General features: G+C 32.0%; 3 protein-coding genes across 5 annotated transcripts; all 3 read left to right on the top strand.

Annotated features, from left to right (window-relative positions):
- The first annotated feature begins 6,210 nt into the window (after nucleotides 1-6,210).
- Nucleotides 6,211-10,762, top strand: LOC111299867 (polyadenylate-binding protein 2-like). Its single transcript, XM_022895365.2, has 6 exons — nucleotides 6,211-6,548; nucleotides 6,643-6,745; nucleotides 6,946-7,016; nucleotides 9,977-10,168; nucleotides 10,288-10,415; nucleotides 10,536-10,762. The coding sequence occupies exons 1-6, from the start codon at nucleotides 6,351-6,353 to the stop codon at nucleotides 10,582-10,584; spliced, it is 741 nt and encodes a 246-aa protein (XP_022751100.2). The 5' UTR covers nucleotides 6,211-6,350; the 3' UTR covers nucleotides 10,585-10,762.
- A 1,243-nt stretch (nucleotides 10,763-12,005) lies between these two features.
- LOC111299865 (uncharacterized) lies at nucleotides 12,006-14,551 on the top strand. 2 transcript variants are annotated; one of them, XM_022895363.2, is made up of 3 exons: nucleotides 12,006-12,849; nucleotides 13,305-13,415; nucleotides 13,485-13,533. In XM_022895363.2, the coding sequence occupies exons 1-3, from the start codon at nucleotides 12,220-12,222 to the stop codon at nucleotides 13,518-13,520; spliced, it is 777 nt and encodes a 258-aa protein (XP_022751098.2). In that variant the 5' UTR covers nucleotides 12,006-12,219; the 3' UTR covers nucleotides 13,521-13,533. The 2 variants fall into 2 exon arrangements, with proteins under 2 accessions (XP_022751098.2, XP_022751097.2); XM_022895362.2 differs by lacking the exon at nucleotides 13,485-13,533 and adding an exon at nucleotides 13,934-14,551 and having other exon boundaries at nucleotides 12,017-12,849.
- Nucleotides 14,552-14,665: 114 nt separating this feature from the next.
- On the top strand, nucleotides 14,666-19,296 carry LOC111299864 (ATP synthase subunit B). 2 transcript variants are annotated; one of them, XM_022895359.2, is made up of 14 exons: nucleotides 14,666-14,918; nucleotides 14,999-15,064; nucleotides 15,151-15,211; nucleotides 15,299-15,423; nucleotides 15,583-15,684; nucleotides 16,095-16,169; nucleotides 16,272-16,363; nucleotides 16,490-16,571; nucleotides 17,258-17,350; nucleotides 17,886-17,950; nucleotides 18,390-18,402; nucleotides 18,497-18,577; nucleotides 18,896-19,004; nucleotides 19,092-19,296. In XM_022895359.2, exons 1-14 carry the CDS (start codon nucleotides 14,763-14,765, stop codon nucleotides 19,187-19,189), a joined length of 1,218 nt encoding a protein of 405 aa, XP_022751094.2. In that variant the 5' UTR covers nucleotides 14,666-14,762; the 3' UTR covers nucleotides 19,190-19,296. The 2 variants fall into 2 exon arrangements, with proteins under 2 accessions (XP_022751094.2, XP_089603949.1); XM_089747823.1 differs by having other exon boundaries at nucleotides 14,746-14,918; nucleotides 15,151-15,186.
- Nucleotides 19,297-20,374: the final 1,078 nt, after the last annotated feature.

Below are 20,374 nucleotides of genomic sequence, written 5' to 3'. Positions count from 1 at the left end.
TAGTTTGAAGTTCACCTTGGATGAGATGATGATGTGGCGTAAAGAGATTGGGTGAGGGGTTTGGGTGTAAGGTGCGGAGGAGTAGGAGATGGAAGATAATTGGGTGACACTGAAAATGGCAGTAGAAATAACTAATAATATAATTGGTATTAACGGTAACAAAGAAAGTTAAATGGTGAGGCTTTACGCTGAATGAAGGTTTGATGTGGGGTCAGTGGCGTGGGAATGTGCTGTGTTGTCTGTATGTTTCTGGTGAGTTGTCTTGTCTCTTTGCTTCCCTTTCTTTAAAATTTTCTTCTCCCACCTTCTTCATTTAACAACCGCTATCATTTCTGTCTTCATTTCTCGATGATTTTGATCTTACGAAGACTGATTTTGATTTTTGCAAGGGTAACGTTGCATGCACTCATCAAGTCATGGTCAAAGTAACCCACCCCCATTACCGAAATTTTAGTTAAAAAGATTTTTCTTCAGAAATTAAAAATATAAAATAAATTAATATGACCTAAAAAAGTTTTGTTTAGAGTATTTGATAGTCAAAAAAGTATAAAATTTTTTTTTCTTAAAATTTTTTCAATAAACAATCAAAGATATTTTTATTATCTATTTTAATTTAATATGTTAAATCGATCTAATATGTTTAATGTTATATACGTTGGGCATTATCTTTATTATCCTTTGATGATCCTTTACAATTTACCTATAAATATAAAAACCCAAGAATCATTAAGACAAGTTCATTCAATTCTCTTTCTCTCTTTCTTACTTTCTTTTTGACCTCATTCTCTTTGACTTGTGCGTCGAAATGCTAATTTAAGTAACATATCCTGACTTTGCCTCTAACCACTCTACTCTTTTATCTTTCCAAGAACGCCCCAAAGTCGAAACTCAGCATAAATATTTGGTGCACTATGTAAGGGATCTTTTCTTTTATTAGCTGAGCATAAAATAATACTGCCAAAAAAGAAAACTTTAGAGGAAGAAAATATGGTTGTCCTAGCTATAACAAAAATCCATCATAGCCATCATTTTGTTCGATTGCATAACCACAGGTAAGCCTAACCATGGAACAATTTCAAGACTTAACCAAACAGATATAGGCTCTCAAACATATGTTACAAACTATAATCTCACCCTAAGTTTCAAAAGTATCTGACTTAATCACCCTTGATTGAGGAGTCGTTGTTAAACAATCGAACTACAAAGAGGTAGAAGCCTTTTCGACCTCTAAAGAAGGGAGCACGCAACCTCAGCCCACCATTACCCTAGCCACAATTCAACAAAGACCATGACCCAAAAATCCAAACAAACGAACCCTGAACCCTAATCGGACAGAGAATTAAAAACTCATATATAGGCTATGAAAAAAAAAGCTAAAAATGAAAGTAGTAGCTTTTAATTATGAGTTCAAATTTTTAGAGATCTCACTTTTCACTGAAGAAATCAACAGAGTCATACCTCCGAAAAGGTTTAAAATACCAACTTTAGAAACATATGATGATACTTTTGACCCATTCGATCATTTGAAACTTTATAGAATTAATATGATGATGCAGGAGGCAAATAAGGCTCTAATGTGCAAAGGCATAGCTACTACACTGAAAGGTGCAACTCGTTTTTGGTATAATAGCCTGAAATCGAGGTCAATCATGATGTTCAAAGAGTTCAGCCACTCTTTCCTGTCCAAATTTGTGAGTAGTCAAAGAGTGAAAAAGACGACTCTAAGTTTGATATTAATCCACCAATGATGGAATGAAACTTGGAAGTGCTATGTCAGGAATGAAACTTTGAAGTGCTATGTCACACGTTTTAATGCAAAAGCTATCAAAATTAAAGACCTATAATAAACAATGACTGTAACCCCCCTAACAAGTGGACTCCATAACAAAGAGTACCACCTAAAGTTAACATTGTCGCTATAATTACTTTAAACTACGGTTAACGTCATACTGATAGTCAAGAAATTCATCAAAGCTAAAGCTACAATGAAAACTAACCAAAGTAGGAGAGGCTTATCCTTTTTTTTTTTGTTTGTAAAAAAAACAAAGATTTCTATGATCCTCCCCCAAGAAGGAGATAACATAAGGTTAAAAGCCCTAATGAAAAAAAAAAAAAAAGCCACAACGGCTCTTTATATAAATATGTTGTAGATCAGATGAACTGTAAACCAACCCCACATGTTGAAGCAAATGTGGGAAAAACATATTTTTATCTTTTTTTTTTTTATTTTCTTGTATAAACTATCTCTTTTCTTGTTTAATATTGTCAATTAGGTCTAACTAAAAGAATTTTAGTTGGATAAGCTAAACCAAATGACATTTCAGGATAAACTGAGAGCCCGATTCATCATCATAGTTCAAAATAGAGGCTCAAATCCAAGCTTTTGAAATAAAATACAAGTCTCACGACGAACATACGAACTCTAGCACTAAACTCGAATTATTCTGAACAATTATCACTTCGACAACCTTTAAACCGGCTACACACTTAACCCAAGACGTGTGCACGAGATCAGACAACCACAAGATCAAATGACAGCTCAAGGTTAGTCATCTCTTAACATTGACCTTCTTTTATAATGTTGGTTTTGAAGAATTGAACTTTTAGGTTATCGCTTTTAGCCAATCTACCCTACACTGAAGGCATCGATCATACATTTAGCAATCTAATATTCAAACTACTTAGTAAGGAGATAAAGTGTTAAAGGCATTTGATGGTCAAATGGCATAATGAACTTTTTCCCTTTTAAAATCTTTTAGAAAACAACCATGGATATTTCTATCATTTATGTTAATTTGATATATCAAGTCGATCTGATGTGCCTAGTACCACATCAATTCAGCATTATCTTTATTGTTCCCTGATGATTCCTTACAACTTCTCATAAATATGACAGTCTAAGCACCATTAAAGTAAGTTCATTCAACTTTCTATCTCTACTTCTTACTTTATTTTGGATCTCACACTTTTTTATTTATGCGTTAAAGTGCAAATATAAAAAATACATTTTATTTTTGTTTTTAATTGCTTTTTTTTTTCTATCTTTTCAAAAAAGCTCCTAAGTCAAAGCTCAACATAAAAAAGGTTCCAATCCTGCAACTTTGATCTTATTAGGAATTTAGCTCGACACTTTAATTAACTGAGCTGCCATTTAATGATATTTTCAAGTTTCAATATATATATAATAAAAAAATCGACAACCATTTCAATTGTGTTAAAACTAGCTAGGCCACATTTAGTCTAAACTTGTTCGCTCGGTCTAAAAGAATTTTGAACAAAAACCCAAAATTCTATTGTTCTACATAGAACTTCAATTGTTTACGAGTATATCTTTTTTCCATTAAATTTAATATCGCAAAGCGGCATAAATCTGACTAGTGACAGATTTTCTTTAGAAAATGTTTATTCATTTATTATACTAAGAATAAAATATATTATTAATCACTTAAATATGTTCATATTTTTTAAATGGTTAATAAACTATTAAAATTTAAATATATATTTTTATCATTTAATCATTAACTTCTAATGACGTGTTGACGTGATAAAATTACGTTAATTATCAAGTATGTATAATATTGTTACATTATTTGATATGTCATTTGGTATCATAAATTATTTTTGAAAATTAAAAAATAAAGATGAATTTTACTTCAATCACTTAATTTTTTAAGAATTTATATTTTGACCATTTAATTATGAAAATTTATAATTTAATTACTAATATATAAGTTTTCAAGTTTTATAAAAAAATAGAAATAAAAATTTTATATTTTTATTGCATAGAATTTAATTATAATTTTTTATTTTATTATAACTTTATCATTTAAATTTAAAAAATAAATGAATACTATCTTATTGCCAAAATTATTAAAATATCATTACTTTAAATCTTTGTTATTCAGTTTATTCAAATAAATTCAAATATTTCATATATCATAATGTCAAGATTCTAATTACAATGAAAATTCGTATATTTAATTTTATATAATAAAATATTAAATGAAATATAGATAATAGAAATTTGTTTGTAATTAAAATTTTGACATTATGAATTATAAAATTTATTAATATTTTGATCGTTAACATTTATGAAATTTATTAATATTTTGATCTTTATTGTTAACGACTCATTGTCACTATAGATTTGTAATAATTTGATCACCAATGTTTATGAAATTTAATATAATAAATTATTTTATCTATATTTCTTTTAATTTTTTATTACAAAAAATGAAAATTATGAATTTTTATTAAAATTAAAACCTTGATATACGAAATACTTATTTGAATTTATTTTAATAATTTTTGTAAATAGATAATATTCATTCATTTTTTAAATTTAAATGGTACAATTATAATAAAGTAAAAATTTATAATTTAATTCCATGTAATAAAACTACCAATTGCTTATTTTTATTTTTTATAAAATTTGAGAATTTATTTGTTAATAATCATATTATAAAATTTCAAAATTGAGTGACAAATAAAATTTTTTAAAAAGTTAAATGATTGAAGTGAAATTTAATTTGTTTTTATTTTTTAATTTTCAAAATTTATGATGCCATATAACATGTTAGGTGATGTTCTAATGGCACATGACACCCGATAATCGATATAATATTATGATGTCAAAGATTAATAGTTGAATAATAAAAAATAATTACTTAAATTTTAATAACTAAATTAAAATTTTTAATAATTTAATAACTATTTCAAAAATACTGTGATAATTGAGTGACTAACGGTACATTTTACCCTTACACTGCTTAGCTTTGGTTTCTTTAAAGCAGTAGGCACCAATCCACAATCCATGATCCTCCATCACACATGCAACTGAATTAATTGCAAGCTGGGTGATGATCCTCCAAAGCAAGCAAGCAAGCAAGCTGGGCTAAAGTGGTTTCAGACCTGAAGTATCCTTGGGTCGAGAAGTTCTGTGATTGGAGCCGAAACTCACGCATCTCGCTGTTTTTTGTACTGATAACGAATCAAGCAATTTACAACTTTCATTAATGGAAAATTATAAGCAGTACAAGATTCCAAGATGCGTTAGTTCCAATCCGATGCCATGGAATATCTCAACTCAATCTGGTTTCCAAATAGTTCAGCCTATCTTTGCCACAATGAAACACAAAACATCCGTCCACGTTGCTTAATTAATACATTATAAAATATTGGTCGGCGAAAATCTTTTGTGTTTTTTTTTTTTTTGAAAGGAAAGATTATTTACATGTAACATTATATAAACATGTATATTTTTAAAATTTTTTTACATTAGCCTTTTTAACTTGTTAAAAAATTCATCTCATTTCTTTATTTTTTAAAGTGTTAATGTTATAAATAAACTTTAAATTATGAAATATTTAATGTGATATTTAAATTAAATTTTTTTTAATATAATATTTAAAATATAGATCTATTAATTAATATAATATTTATTTTTAACGTGATTAATTTTAATTAATAACATGTGAATTGTGATGAACAAGTAACTCACCAAATATCATACTAACTAATAAATTTATCGTTCACGTATTATATTAAAATTTTTTAAAATCTAAATATTATATTAAATATTTTCCTCTAATTTAAAAATTATTCGTAATATTAACATTTTTTTAAAATACTATCACAAAACATTTATGTGTATATATGTTTATATTTTTTTAGATGTATTCCTCCTTCTTTTTTTTTTACTATTTTAATTTCAAACTTATTAATTAAAGTTTAAATTGTAATCATTTTCGTAGATTTTAGTTTTATATGAATTTGAAGGCATTTTTATTTGAATTTTGTCATTGGTTGACTATATAAAAAAATGGTTATAGCACAAGTAATAAGAAAAAAAAATAAGAATGATTATTTATATTTTTTTAAAATTTTCCAAGACAACATTAATTTGAAACAACTAAATATATGAAAAAAAAAAAATTTATAGGATAAATGGAGTAGTTTTTTTTTTTTTTTTAATGCTCTAATTACAAAGTATTCATGGATTAAAATTTTATAGTTTTATTTTTATGAGTATTTATTTTCTTAAGTACTGTCATTATAAAGTTTGCATGGCTTAAATATACATTTGACTCACAAAATTAATCTTAAGTGCAAGTTATTTAAGAAAACAAAGTTCAAATATTTAAGTCTCAAATGTGTAATTAATTTAAATAAAATTACATAAATCTCAACTGAAAAAAAAATTCAAAATGGTAATGATAAAATTTTAAAGAATAACACTATCTAGCCCATAGAATTGAAGGGGAACTCGGAGAGTTGCCTTTAGCCTCTTAGCATAAGTACAATTACCCAGGGCCACCGTTGATCTTCAATCATTGTACAGCTTTGATCGCATGAGCTGGGAGAAGCTTTCTAGAAGAATAAACGAACAGAGAAAGGTAAAAGAAAAAAAAAAGGTAGGAAAGAAAATGGAGGAAGAGGAGCATGAGGTGTACGGAGGAGATATCCCCGACGAAGGAGAGATGGAAGGCGACTTGGATCCTCACAACGCTGAGGTCGACATGTCCGCCGCCGATGACGATGCCGTCAAGGTAAATTACGTTAAAAATTTATTTAAAAAAAGTTAAAACCCTAACTGAAGACTTTCCTTTGATTAATGTTATTATTATTATTTGATTGTGGTAGGAATTGGATGAGATGAAGAAACGGTTGAAGGAAATGGAAGATGAAGCGGCGGCTCTCCGCGAAATGCAGGCCAAGGTCGAGAAGGAAATGGGTGCTGTTCAAGGTTCTTCACTTTTTTCGTTTTTAGTCTTTTTTTTGTTAGATTTTTATATGATTTGAATCTTATTCTAAAGTTATGATGTTAGGTTTATAGGTTTTGGTTCTCTGGATTTTCATTATTTTTGTTGAATTTGATGCATTTATCAAAGCCAAAACTTCAAAGTTATCCCTTTCTTAAAATTTTAATTGAAATGTTGCTCACAGATCCTGCTAGTGCAGCAGCTAATCAGGCGAGCAAAGAGGAAGCAGATTCCCGATCAGTTTTTGTTGGCAATGTGAGAAAAAGAATGTTCTTTTTTTTTTCCTTTAAAATTTGTAACATGTTGTCTTTGTAGAAATAGCATCTGCATCTGCATCTGCATGGTGAGCCTTTTCTTCCATAATTAGCTGCTTTGATGTTTCTTAAAAATAAGTTGGGTTTCACTTTCGTTCTATCTTTTTGGTTATCTTGCTTGTTTAATCATGTGGGTTAACTTTTTAACTTTCATATACGTGTCCTTATTATGTTTACCAACCCACTATTGATATAGAGTACATGTTTTCTGAATTGCATCATTGCTTTGTTTTGTTTGGTACAAGTTTACAAGTGTCTCCCCTGATTTTATTTGCTTGCAATGAGTTCTGACATAAAAAAAAACCTTGAGAAATCATCCAATACATGGTAAGTCTGCTTGAGGTTTTCAAGATCTATTATCATTTATATGAATTTTAACAATTAGAGTGATTTGTGTTTTAAAGTTATTACCTTTGCGGGAGAAATTCCAGGGGCATAGGGAGGATGTGGGGACAACTAAAACTCCCATATTCTAAGATTTAGATGATTGAAAAAACCCAAAAGAGAAGAGTAGAAGAACAAAATCCGTATAAAAATTTATACATGAGCTGGTGCCTAACTTTTTCTTTGAAAAATGTTCTTCTTTAGCTGCAAACTCAAAAGGATGTGGAATGGATGCACCACTGTTCTTCCTACATGATCTGTTGCAATTAGGAAGCCTTTGTCATTACATAATTGGGCATGCCAACCCACAGTTATCATCAATAGAGGGACTTCTCCTCCCCTTCATTTGTCTTCACCCTTCTCCTCCATGCAACATTTTCTATGGTTTGGCCTGCAGGGGTATAAATGTGATTTATTTATTTATTTTATTCTTAGTCTTTGGTTGTTTTTCCTGCATTTATAACCTTTTAACTGTTCTGTCCTTTGTTTATCCCTTTTGAGTTATCCCTTTTCCAGTAGCCAGATAATGTATTTATATGAGCTATCTTTCCTTCAACTCCTTTTGACTCTCATTTTTCTCCTTGTTATGTTTTCAGAGCTACCTATAGTAACAGTTACTCATGAGTTCTGCATTTTATTTCTCTTTACCTTTGCTTCTTCTTGGGCTCAACTAAATGGCTTCAAACTAATTTTCTATTCATTTCTTGCTGACTTTGTATTGAATATGGGTGCTTCTTCACAATAGAGTCATGGTTTGACTTTAATGTCTTACTATGATCGCAGGGTTGTTAATTTTCCTCAAGTTCCCTGTCTGTTATTGCTGGAATAGTTACAATGCATTTGAGGATGGACCAAAAGCTACTTTGGTTTTAGATAGCCTTGTACTTAAAGAAAGTGAAAATGATGTGTATATGCTAAATTTTGAAAAGGAAATAAGAGAAAACAATTGAGAAAATGAGGGGGAAAATTCAAATATTTTCATGGAGAAAAAGAACAAAATGAAAAGTAATGGAGGAACATGTTGAATGGGAAAAAATGTTGAGAAAAGAAAAAAGAAGAGGAAATGTTTTCAAATAAAAATATATATGAAAAAAAGAGAAAAATATCAATATGAGAAGAAAATATATTTATTAAAAGTCAGGGAGATAAAAGTGTTAGATATGTGACCCTGAAAGGTGTAATTGGGCTTGTTTGGAGTAGATGGAAGGAAGTAGCATTGTTGCTTAAAATGCTTCAACGTCTACTTGCAAGGGTTTTAATTTACTTCTTGTGAATCGCAAAGCCAAGTCAACATATGCAATCTAAGTTGCAAGAACCTCATTGCTGGTGGTGGTGGTCATTGGAGTATGGAACCTCACAAATTTGTGGTCGTTTTAGCTGATGTGGTGAGAGGCATTTGTTCGCTTCTTTGTGCCTTAGTCTCTTGTTTGCCTGTTATTTTATGGAATAAATTTCTTGTGATCGCTGTCCTTTAGTTGTTTCTGTGAATTTTTTTTTTCCTTTTAATTCTTTTATTTTTGAACTTTTGGGAAAAAACATCTTGTTAACGTCTGTCCTTTCTTTTAATAACTGGCTGGATGAATCCTCTTTGTCGATTTCCTTATAGAATTGACTCTTATAGTTTTTTTCTTCAGCTGGGGGGATCCTGGTAATTCCAAAATGTATTTTACAGTTGATGAAAACTCTTTGCGAGTCAATTACTTTTTGATAAATATGTTTGGTTTCCATTAACCTGTGGGTTATCTCCCTTGTATTTTGGTGGTTTTTCCCAATATAAGGTCATGATCAAACTCTACTTATCCTCAGTACCATGTTTCTAAAGACATGCTTTATTTGAGTTACCCTTTTATTTTAAGTGCAAAACTGTCTTCATGTTTTTACTGCTTTAAGGTCACTGATAATATAAAAAAAATTTGCATGCTATTAATAAATTCAACAGTTAGATATTGAAGCATATGTAGGTAGGTAATGCATTATATTCATCATGATAAGTTGGGAATGTCTAGTTACTGTCGCTCTCCTGATATTTCGCAAGGGAAATTTATCAAATAGCAGTTTGAAAGGTGCCTGTTTGGGATTGCATTGTGGAGTTCATTAGACATCTTAAATGTATAATTCAGTAAAAGCATGGCATCATGTTCAATTTAGAACTTCAATGAGTTTGAGTTAATAGGAGTTGAGTGGCAGCATTGCTGAAAAAGAAAAAAATTTTGAGTGCCAGAAGATTGATGGACTTTGATAAGCTGAAATAGCATAGTTCAAAAGGTATTGCCTAGACCCCAAAGAGAACATGTCAACAATTTTGTGTTTAATTGGAACTTGTGCCAAGAGAAAAAAAGTGTCTCTAAAGATTTTATTTGTTTTTTTTTTTTTTAAGTGAAACGTATTCTCTCCCCATCCTTCACTAGGTTTAAGGTGAAAGCATCATGATAACCAAGCATGGATAGTCTAGTTTTTCTTGTTACTGTCTGACTCATGTTTCTCTTTGAAAACATTGGGTCGAATTTTATCCTGCAGGTTGATTATGCTTGCACACCTGAAGAAGTGCAGCAGCATTTCCAATCTTGTGGCACCGTAAACAGAGTGACTATTCTGACTGACAAGTATGGCCAACCAAAAGGCTTTGCTTATGTAGAGTTCCTGGAAGCAGAAGCTGTTCAAGAGGCCCTCGTGCTGAATGAATCTGAGTTACATGGCCGCCAGTTGAAGGTAACTCATTTTCTTTAACTACAGAAAGATGAAGCCTGGTGATCCTGAATAATAAAGGCTTCGCAGTTGCTTCAGTAACATATTTCTGCTGAAATTTTGGTATTCCATGTGACATTCAGGTTTTGCCTAAAAGGACTAATGTTCCTGGGATGAAGCAGTACCGTCCAAGGCGTCCCAATCCTTATATGGGCCACCGGTTCAGGAGGCCTTATATACCTGCATATTTCTACTCTCCGTACGGATACGGGTATGTTCTTTCTGGTGCATGGGCTCTCTTCCTCTGCTCGTACATTGCATTCTTTCTTTTTTCTTACCATAGGTTTCATCCAGGAAGTATAATTTTCCCCTCTTTACAAACTCATTGCAGGAAGGTTCCTAGATTCAGGAGGCCAATGCGATATATGCCCTACTATTAGAATAATTGAGGATCTGAGAACATATTTACCATATATGGAGGAAGTAGTAAAATTTTAATTTATGCCAGTCTGTTCAGAGGATATAGTTCAAGCGGACGTATTCCTACTTGCTACCTGCCGTTTTTATCATGTATTATCAGCTGTTTGACATTTGCTATAAGTATCAGAGTTTCATAAATTTCATCTGCATCCTTTTAACTGACAATGAACCCTAAGTTGTTAAACGGTGCTAACGGGAATTGTAAAGTTACTTAAATGCCCGTACACTTGTCACTTGCCACCTTCATAACGAATAAAAGGAAATTGATAATTTATCCTAAAAATAAAGTATATTGGATTAAAGAATTTATCCTAAGTAGAAAACATATAAAATTTTCATTTAAAAATTTTTATTATTGTTTTTTCTATTGAAAGTAATGATTAGAAAATAAAATCAGGCTAATTTTTACTTAAATTTGTTTGATTTTTCAACAGCTACTTAAATTTTTTTTCCCTTTCAACTCTTTTGGAAACCGTAGTCAAAATCATATATCAATTTTTATCTTAAAAACTCAAAATCAAATACTCATTTTTTAACTTCTACCAGCGTACACAAATTCAACCCGAAAACTACCATCACATTCACATTAAACCATCACCAAATTTGCAACCCAAAACTTCTGTTGCAACAAAAAATTTCATTTTTTTACCCAAAAATTTTCATCCAATAAATTTTTAAAAAAATACACAACATAATCAATACTCAGGGAAAGAAAGAAAGGCAAGTGGGTTGAAAGTTTTGGTGGTTTGCGTGCATCAAACTTCAAGGACTTTTGGTGAATTATGATCAAATTCACAATAATTTGGACGACAAATGATTATGGTACTGTGCACTTTTCTCGTCTTGCAAATTAGGCCTAATTTAAGGTAGCTTTAGGTTCAAAACATTGAAAACTAATTTTTTAATTTAAAATTTTGATTTTAAATTTAAATAAAAAAAATTTCAAATAGATATTTTTACTGTAAAAAAATTCGTTTAAAAAAATACTATATTTTCTTTATATTTTCAATATTTTATTATTTATATATATTTTAAAATATTTTAATTACTTACAGTATTTTTTTTATAATAATACTAAATATTTAAATTTTATAATTATATTTTTTTCATCATATTGTTTAAACATATTTTTTCAATTGCAATAGTAATGTTAAACTAATCTTATTAACTTTTAATTGCTTGAAATTGTTCGTCAATCTACTATTGATATTCAATGCTTCTTAACATCAAAAAATAAAAAATCTTAAAAATGACTAAAGTTAAGAGTATTAAATGTCTGAAAAGGAAAAAAATTTATTTTCAAAAAACAAATAAATAAGGAATGTTTTGGCAAAAAAAAAAAACCACGTGTTTTGTATCCAGGGTGAGTGCGCTAAGTGCACCTAATGTCTTCCTTTCTGGTGCAGTTTAACCTCATTTGTACTTCCCTAAGCTATCATATGCGGATAGACCTCCGCGCCCAAAGCCGTTGAATTTATCGCCATCTTCCTTGTATCTCAGCACAAAACCCTAACAATGTCTTCCCTTTCAATTCATATCCACCCAAATCCTTAACAGAAACCAAAACTTACACCTTTTTAACTCTAAAAACGACGATGTCAATCGTGTTTCGAAACCTCCTTATCGCTTCACCTCCTCGCTTAAAACCTGATCTCAGAAACCCTTATTCATTTCCTCCAATCACCATCCCCCTCTCGAATTTCCAAGTTTTTCATTTACGGGCTCGAAATTTTCTCAATTTCAAATCTACCCATCCATCTTCCCATTTCCTTCTCAAAACTTACGAATCCGATTCTTCAATTGCCACCTCACCTGAACTAAACCCAAACTTTAATGATTTCAATTTAGATTCCTTTCTCTCAATCGCTGAATTTTTGTGTATATTTTCTTCGGTTGTTGTTTCGGTTGTTTATGCCGTTTCGGAATGGAAAGGTATCTTTATGGGTGGGATTTGGAGGACGGTTATGGTGTGCGGAGTTGTTGGATTGGTGGGCGCGGTTGCCATCGGAGCGTGGATCAGGAGGCGGCAGTGGCGGAGGATTTTTGTGGAAAAGGTCAAAGGTGGTGGAGAAGGGAAAAGTTTTAATTTGGTTGAAAGGATTGAGAAATTAGAGGAGGATTTGAGGAGTTCCGTTACAATTATCCGAGTTTTGTCTAGGCAACTTGAGAAATTGGGGATTCGATTTCGCGTAACAAGGAAGGCTTTGAAACAGCCTATTGCCGAGGTAATGATAAATGAATGCCAGCATCTGTTGTAATTCTTGTTGCTTAATGTTTATTCAAGGCAACTGAAGATGTAAAAGGAAATACCTACTTCAATTACTAGGCAAATTGGTTAGAGTACTAATGCAGGACCAAATAAGTTCATACATTCACAAATAGAGTTACAGTTGTAGACCCAAGACTTAGAGGGATATTTGTTATTCAAGAACAAGGGGGTGTCTGTGTTTGTGTTCAAAAACCTTTTTGTATTGTTGAGTGCAAGTTGCATGCATTTTACAATGGCAGAATGAATGTTTTCTTGCTGTTCTATTTAATTGTATTTAAGTCTATGCAGCCCTGTTTTAACTTGATATACATGACTAAACTAATGTTTGAAGATCTGAGTGAATGGGAAGACAAACTGTTGATATTTTTATTTTCAAATTTATACTTTCTAACCATTCTGTTGTGTCTGAAGACTGCGGCTTTGGCTCAAAAGAATTCTGAGACTACTAGGGCATTAGCAGCACAAGAAGACATCCTAGAAAGGGAGCTTGGTGAAATTCAGAAAGTTTTGCTGGCAATGCAGGTAACAAAATTTTAGCATTGTTTGATTACATCAATGGGTTCTTTTAATTTTCTGATCTCGTAGCTGCAGGTAATATGGTGCTCGGTTGATATAGGAGTTTCATAATGGGGCTTCAAGTTTGAGATTTGATTCACTCTTTTACTTTGTTGATCAGTTTTAAAAGGGTAAATACTGGTCAAGCTTTTTTCCGTCTTTTAGGGTGGTTTTGAACGCTTCAAAAAGTGTGTTGCTTGCCTTAAGCCTTTCTAAAACCAATATAAAGTACATGAGCTGAGATTCTAACCCTAGAAGACTGGATTGCGTGCATGTTGTTTCAGAATCATTTTACCAATAGAAATCTTCTTGTTGTCTTACCTAGTATTTTGAGGAACTAGTAAGCAGTAATAAAAATCCATGCTTGTGGCTTTTGGATTCTCAACATGTGATTAGTGGTTAATTCAATGGTTCATCGTTGGGAATATTGTTGCTGTCTATTAAAAGTAATTTAACTTCCAATATTCCAATGACGTACTCTGTAGGAGCAACAGCAAAAACAACTTGAGTTAATCGTTGCAATTGGAAAGTCGGGGAAGTTGTTTGAAGACAAGCGGGAACTTATTCAAGAGAAAAATACAGTTGAAGCACGTAATTTGACTGAGGCAACGAAACAAATGGAAATGCATCAGACTCAGCCTTCAGGTACAAGCAATGGATCTGGCAATGACAGAGCATAAGATTTTGAAGCAGCAGATGCAGTCGGCGTGTATGTAATTAACAGCATGATGGCATTTAGTCTGATCCTTCAGCATGCAAGGCACTTGGACTCTCATAGATGACACCAGAGCTTTTGCTCGGGCATAAACATTTTTTGCTTGAAAATCTCTTTGTTTCTTGACCCCTGCAACCCTGCTACAATTGAAGATGGAAGAACAGCTAGAAAGGGTTAAAAACATTAAATAAAATGTGGACGATGCTTATTTCTCGTTAAGCATAGAAACATGTCAAGGTGGCTTTTTTGTGCTTAGCTTGTGTTTGTAATTCTTCTTTGTGTGGTATTCTACTAATCGTCTCAAACATTTTTCTTTTTTTTTTTTTTGTTATTGTTGCATTTTATCTTTTTGTATAATAAAATATTCAAAAATATTTTTTTCTCTTTAGGCAGCTTTTTAAAAATAGTAAAATCTGAATATATTATTATAAATGGTAAAATATAGGATTTTCGTTTGGCATGAAACAATTAAAAATTTAATGGGGAAATATTTGAACGTATCTAATCTTAACAATGCCATTGGCCCAAAAAATATTCTCAAGAATGTCAGTTCAAAACGCTGTCGTTGCTACATTTTTAAGAACTACGAAAATTTGTAGATGACGAAATGTAGAATAGAGAAAGAAGACAGAATGGAAGAATTGAGGAAGCTAGAACAACTCCATAGAACTCTTACATTTATGCAATCGCATAACTTTGTTTCTTCTTCAACCCTCGACTCCAACCGCTTCCTCGCCAATCTCATCCTTCTCTTAGTAATCTCTCTCTCTTTTTTTCCCTTTTTCATCGCATTTTAACTAAATTTGTCTTATAATTAATTAATACGGTTTTCCAGTTACAACCATGCGGCGAACTCAATCTTGACGCCAAATGCAGTTTAATTTCCGAATATATACCAAAAGTAAGCTAAACCCATTTCCTATTAATGATTCATTTCCTTTCTTTCCTTTTATTTCCCTTTTTTGCAAATTGTTTTCAAAATTGCAGATTTCGGTTACCTTTCTGGAAGAAGCATCACAATGGGTTAGTTTGGAAACTGATGAAAGAGGTCAACTTTTTTGTTTTTTAAGTTTGGTTGGTTTATAAAGTTCAGGATTTTATGTTTTGGGATTTTTTTTTCTTTTTAATTATGCAGATTCTCAAGAGATTAATAATCCGCCCGATAAGACGGATTGCCTTTCGTTGCAGATAAACCAGGAGGAGGTAGCAATGGTGGGACTCGAAGCAATGGAACGAGCAAATTCTACACTAGAGGACTTTGTAAGCACTCATCATCATACTGTTTTAAATCACTATCCGCAATTGTATTATACGCGTTAATGGTTATCGGATGCATTAATAATTTTATTTACCTATGCTCTTAGACAAATGTGTTCTATTTAATGATCCCAACCACTGATGTTGTGTTTGTGTTTGCAGTGCAGATCTTATTTTATGTTTCATGGAATGGACATAAACAGCCCACAAATGATATTTAAATATTTTCCTGTCCTTGCATTCACTGAAAGCTACATTTATCAGGTAACAATCAATATTTGAAGAAATATTGTCATTTTTATAAGTAATCTTTACATTTAATGCAAGAATATTGCATAAATTTGGATTGATTTCTTGGAACTAGTTTTGTGGCTTTCAAAGCAATGGTATTGTGAAGTTGATGTTGGAATTGGGTGAATTTCCTTTTCCTTGTATACTTCCATTAGGACAAATGAATTTTCTCTCCAAGAAGGAATGACCCTTGCCTTGGCTTCCATTCCTTTATTGTCATTGTAAAGTAAATGTGTTTTACTTACATTGTAAATGCATTGTAGAAGTCAGCAGTGAAATTATCTCTTAACTTTTGGAAACATTGCAACCACTAAATTTTCAAGATCTGATATCATGGCTGTTTTTCTTGCTTTCCTCAGCACCCATAATTTTTGTTAATGCAGTTAGATGGTTTGAATGAGAAGATACTGTGTGTACCAACAGAAGGAGGTACTGCTCTAGCAAAAGAGTTTGAGAAGGTAATACTGACATCTCCGAAGAACTAGTTTTGTGCTTAATCTCCTAATGATCAGCTTCCATTGGCATATGAAATTCTTTCTATGGTACACGTAAAATATCAGGGTTGTGCTGAAACATTTGCAAATGTGTTAGAAAAGGATCCATTCAGACCACTTTTAAATGTACTCGAATGCCGAGGACTCCTTACTAAGAGGTTTTTCTTTTTTACTTTATCTATATTGCTATGTTATTTCCTTTTAGGGGAAGAAGAGGGGGGTGGAGAGAGAGAGAGAGAGAGAGAGACTTATGTGGTTGATTTCTTTCTGTGCAATGGATTTAGGATCAGAGAAGAATTTAGGTCTGGAGAAGAGTACTGGGCTTTGGAAAGAAGGCTATGTTGTGCACTAATGTTCAAAATAGAGGTAGATATACCTCCTTTATCTTCACTGTTTTGCTTAAATTAATTATATTTATAGCTTATTACTATTTCTAACCAATTAAGAAAAAAGAAAATCGTTTTCTCTACCTAGTACTGATTTTGGAGACAAAAAGTAGATTACTATTATTATTCTTATTTTTCTGTCTAAAGAAAACAGAGAATAATGGTCTGCCTTTTTGTATGGTATGGAAGGTAAATAATAAAACCCTGGTTCCATATATTCTTATTTATTTGACTTCTTCGTGTTCGTCAGCATTGCGTATAAGCAGAACTAACAAGCATTTCCACCTTTTGGCGTTTAAAGAATTATAATCTGTACATTGAATGAATAGATCTTTGATTTTAGCACTGCCTTTTCATAGCTTCTTGAGCAAATTGTCTCCGTTTGCTTTCAAACTTTGAATTATTTTGACATATAGATGTCAACAGACTAAAACCTTTTGGTATAAATGTTCAACTAGGTATTTAGTAAATGCACACAAACCCTGCTTGAGGATCTGCATATTCTTGAATAGCAGGTAGCTTTTTAATAAATAGATTGACTTCTAAGAGATATGCTCAAGTAAATGGATAAAAGAGTTTTGCCCTTCAGATGGAAAGGGTGTAAAAGACTTGTAATAGGAAATGCACCAAAGAAATGTCTAGGGATTAAATGTTTGCTGTTTCCAGATCTCTATTGAAGATGTAATGAGGGCAATTCATCTAAAATCGTTTGACTATCGAGTGCTGAATCTTCTTCTGTATCAGTTAAGAGGAGACGAGGTAATATGCTGTTAGCCTGTTTATACATTTGCATCTTTTGCTGCATGTACTTACCTCTGTTGGTTTTGTGCACCATGCTGGCATTCTAACATTCCTATTTCAGATGTAAGTTAAGGCACTACTTCAGAGTTTTGGTAAAAGAGGAGGGAAAATCAAATGTCTAATGCAATATATTATTCTTTCTGACTTGATAAAGTGACATCTCCAAGATGTCATGATTTGCTATGTTGGTTTTGACCAAGTTTTGTAGAAGTACATACGATGATTCTTGCATTACAGTTTTTTCTTTACATTAATTTTTAAGATATAGTTTATAACAATCACTTCAGTTTTCAATCTTTAAACAAGAAGCAGAAATGAAATTCTATAGCAGCTTAGAAATGTTATGTAGTCTGCATTCATATGTTACAACATGATATCAAAATGTATCCATTACCTTTAAGTCTCTAACATGATCTATCTTGCATTCCATATTTCATTTCTGTAACTTATGTTACATGAGGCTAAATGTATTTTCTTTGAATTTGTTGTAAAGGTTAATGACTTGCACATGGAATTCCTGTCTGTCTCTGAATTCCTGGTAGAAATATCAGATGACCTGTAAGTGATTTTTCCTTTCTGTTTTCTGATTTTACCTAGATTTAAGATCTTTTCAATGGTATAGACCCTTTCCATTTTGGATCATGTAATTTTTAGTGAAAGAAATGGGTATAAAACCTTCTAGGTTTGGTCCAAGTCAGTGAATGCAAATTAGCAGGAGCCTACTTTTGACCATTCAAGAGGCATTTGCTTGACTGCAGACAAATGCATATAAGGCTTACAAGTCTCCACTTTTGTGTGTGTGTGTGTGTTTACTCCAATGGCTCCTGCACAAGTGCTCCGATACACTCAATGTTCAACTACTTTTGGTCTCTTTTTTCTTGCACCTTTTTCTTTCATTGTTATTCAGGAACTGATGTTATCATTCATTTTCGTAATAATATGCTGCAAGCATGGTGTCAATTTTACTCAACTCCCACATGATATAATGATGCTCCAGGTTTGACTATGAGGTACTTTGGTTCTTTGATGGTTTTTCTTTGTTTTGACTACATGGTTCCATTTCATTTATCCAATTGTTTTATAATTTTTGCGGGTTCACTGCAGGATGACGTATTAGAAAACAATTTCAATATTTTGCGCATGTTTGTCAAAATATATGGACCTTCAACGGCCCCAACTATGTTGGTGAGTATGACATTGACACCATTCTGTGAAAGAAATTATTCAATAGGCTTTAAGGTTTGATTTTTGAGTGGTGAAATTATTGTTTTATTCACATGGAATATAGATGTGAAGTGGGATGTTAGACATATGGATTGATCAGTGAATTCTATTCTCCTTATTTCTTGAAACAAACTTTTAATCCCAACCTCATTTATTTAATGGAATGATTCTCTTACTGAATTACCTTCAAAATCCAATCACTGTTAAAAAGACTAGTCTCACGTATGAACTCTTTTCTTTTTGGTTGACAAAAAAAAAAAAAAAATTGTCTTCCTTCAGGCAAAATACATAACAGATGCTGAAGAGAGGTATGACAATTTATTGAAAAGTTTGGATCCTCATCTGTCCTCAAAATACCAGAGAAGATGTGAAGAAGCCACTAAAGAAGGTGATTTGCAAACATTTTAAAGTTGGATATGAAAGTTCAGCATCTTTTGTCCTGGGTGCATTTATGTATTACTTCTGGAATTTTCAGGTGGCAAGGTTTCAGAACACCCTCTTGGAACATGGAGTATTCCACCTCTGATTGTAAATGAGGATCTCTATCGATCCAACTGTCTAAATACTGAATGAACAACTTAGAGTTTTTGACTTTTTTTTTTTGTTTGTATCATCTAATTTAATTGCACAATATTCATAAGAAGCCTTTAGTTTAGGAGAAAGGGTATAACCTTCATATATCTAACCCTACACGGATTTGGACTAAGCACATTTTTGGGCTCCATAAGTTAATTTGGGCACGAAATGTAGACTGAAAAGTTGAACCATACTGAATCGAATCGAGGCCGAGAGCAGTTGGATTAGAAAGGCATTGAGGGTCCCTACAGGAACAAAGCTAGCTGAGTAATCACTGCTGCTACGTTTTGAACTACCTTTAATCTTTTACATCCAACAGCAACAGCATGCAGCTGCCATCAGCATCTTTCCTCCCACAAAGCATGTACCATCTACTCTGCCATTTGCAATTTTTCACACCATGTTTGATACATGCATGTAATGATGTTCGGATGGAGGACCACTATGCCAAAAACTTTTAACACCCAGGCTCAGCCCTTATTCATATTCTTCTTTTAACACTTTTTGGTGATGGATAATTCATATTATATAGCAAGATTCCTGCAAAGTCAGCTACCTCGTCCCATAATGTAATAAGTCATTAGATGTATGTATATATTTTATTCATTCTAAATTTGGGAAGCATTTATATGATTTAAATAACATATAAGGACTGATAAATTCATGTACATCTCCAATCTATCAAGAAATTTTTTTATTGATTAAAAAGCTTGGCATTGGAAAATCAACACCGTTGAATCTATCTGATCATCTGATCACATGTGAACCACTTTGTACCATCTTATTCTCATATGTAACCTCAGTATGACAAGTCTTCTGAAGCTAGCAGCAACCAGCAGTTGCACATTAATCATCAGCTTTTCCTTTTCTTCCTTAAAAAATGTATGCTCCATAAAATGAAAAAAAAAAAAAATGGAACTACCATGTAACAAGTTAAAAGGTTTATTGTTTCTTTTTTTTTTTTTTTTTTTTGCTTTCACATTTTTCTGGTGATATGCTGGAAAAATATTTTAACCTCAAAAGCGAAAGAATACTTCTCTGCCAACAGCTAAGCCAAGATCTTTCTTTTCTTCTCTACATAAAAACAAAGTAAGAAAGAGAGAGAGAGAGAGAGAGAGTTGTGGAGATATGTTATGTTACTGTTTGCTGCAGATTCACCAACAAGTGCATCTGATTAAAAAG

The sequence above is a fragment of the Durio zibethinus genome, chromosome 18 (genome assembly GCF_047325235.1).
Source record: "Durio zibethinus cultivar Kanyao isolate XHJ-2024 chromosome 18, ASM4732523v1, whole genome shotgun sequence".
In the NCBI taxonomy this organism is placed as follows: Eukaryota; Viridiplantae; Streptophyta; class Magnoliopsida; order Malvales; family Malvaceae; genus Durio; species Durio zibethinus.
The sequence above is the reverse complement of the archived record's forward strand: the minus strand, read 5'-3'. Positions and strand labels throughout refer to the sequence as shown.

What these genes read in the sequence shown, in the direction of transcription:
- LOC111299867 (XM_022895365.2), top strand. Translation starts at nt 6,351, where the DNA reads ATGAGCTGGGAGAAGCTTTCTAGAAGAATAAACGAACAGAGAAAGGTA. An exon ending in GGAAATGGGTGCTGTTCAAG is followed by an intron (nt 6,746 to 6,945) that starts GTTCTTCACTTT and finishes TGTTGCTCACAG; the next exon opens with ATCCTGCTAGTGCAGCAGCT. An exon ending in TACTCTCCGTACGGATACGG is followed by an intron (nt 10,416 to 10,535) that starts GTATGTTCTTTC and finishes AACTCATTGCAG; the next exon opens with GAAGGTTCCTAGATTCAGGA.
- LOC111299865 (XM_022895362.2), top strand. Translation starts at nt 12,220, where the DNA reads ATGTCAATCGTGTTTCGAAACCTCCTTATCGCTTCACCTCCTCGCTTA. An exon ending in TGAAACAGCCTATTGCCGAG is followed by an intron (nt 12,850 to 13,304) that starts GTAATGATAAAT and finishes TTGTGTCTGAAG; the next exon opens with ACTGCGGCTTTGGCTCAAAA. An exon ending in AAGTTTTGCTGGCAATGCAG is followed by an intron (nt 13,416 to 13,933) that starts GTAACAAAATTT and finishes CGTACTCTGTAG; the next exon opens with GAGCAACAGCAAAAACAACT.
- LOC111299864 (XM_022895359.2), top strand. Translation starts at nt 14,763, where the DNA reads ATGACGAAATGTAGAATAGAGAAAGAAGACAGAATGGAAGAATTGAGG. An exon ending in CCAATCTCATCCTTCTCTTA is followed by an intron (nt 14,919 to 14,998) that starts GTAATCTCTCTC and finishes ACGGTTTTCCAG; the next exon opens with TTACAACCATGCGGCGAACT. An exon ending in CAACGGCCCCAACTATGTTG is followed by an intron (nt 18,578 to 18,895) that starts GTGAGTATGACA and finishes GTCTTCCTTCAG; the next exon opens with GCAAAATACATAACAGATGC.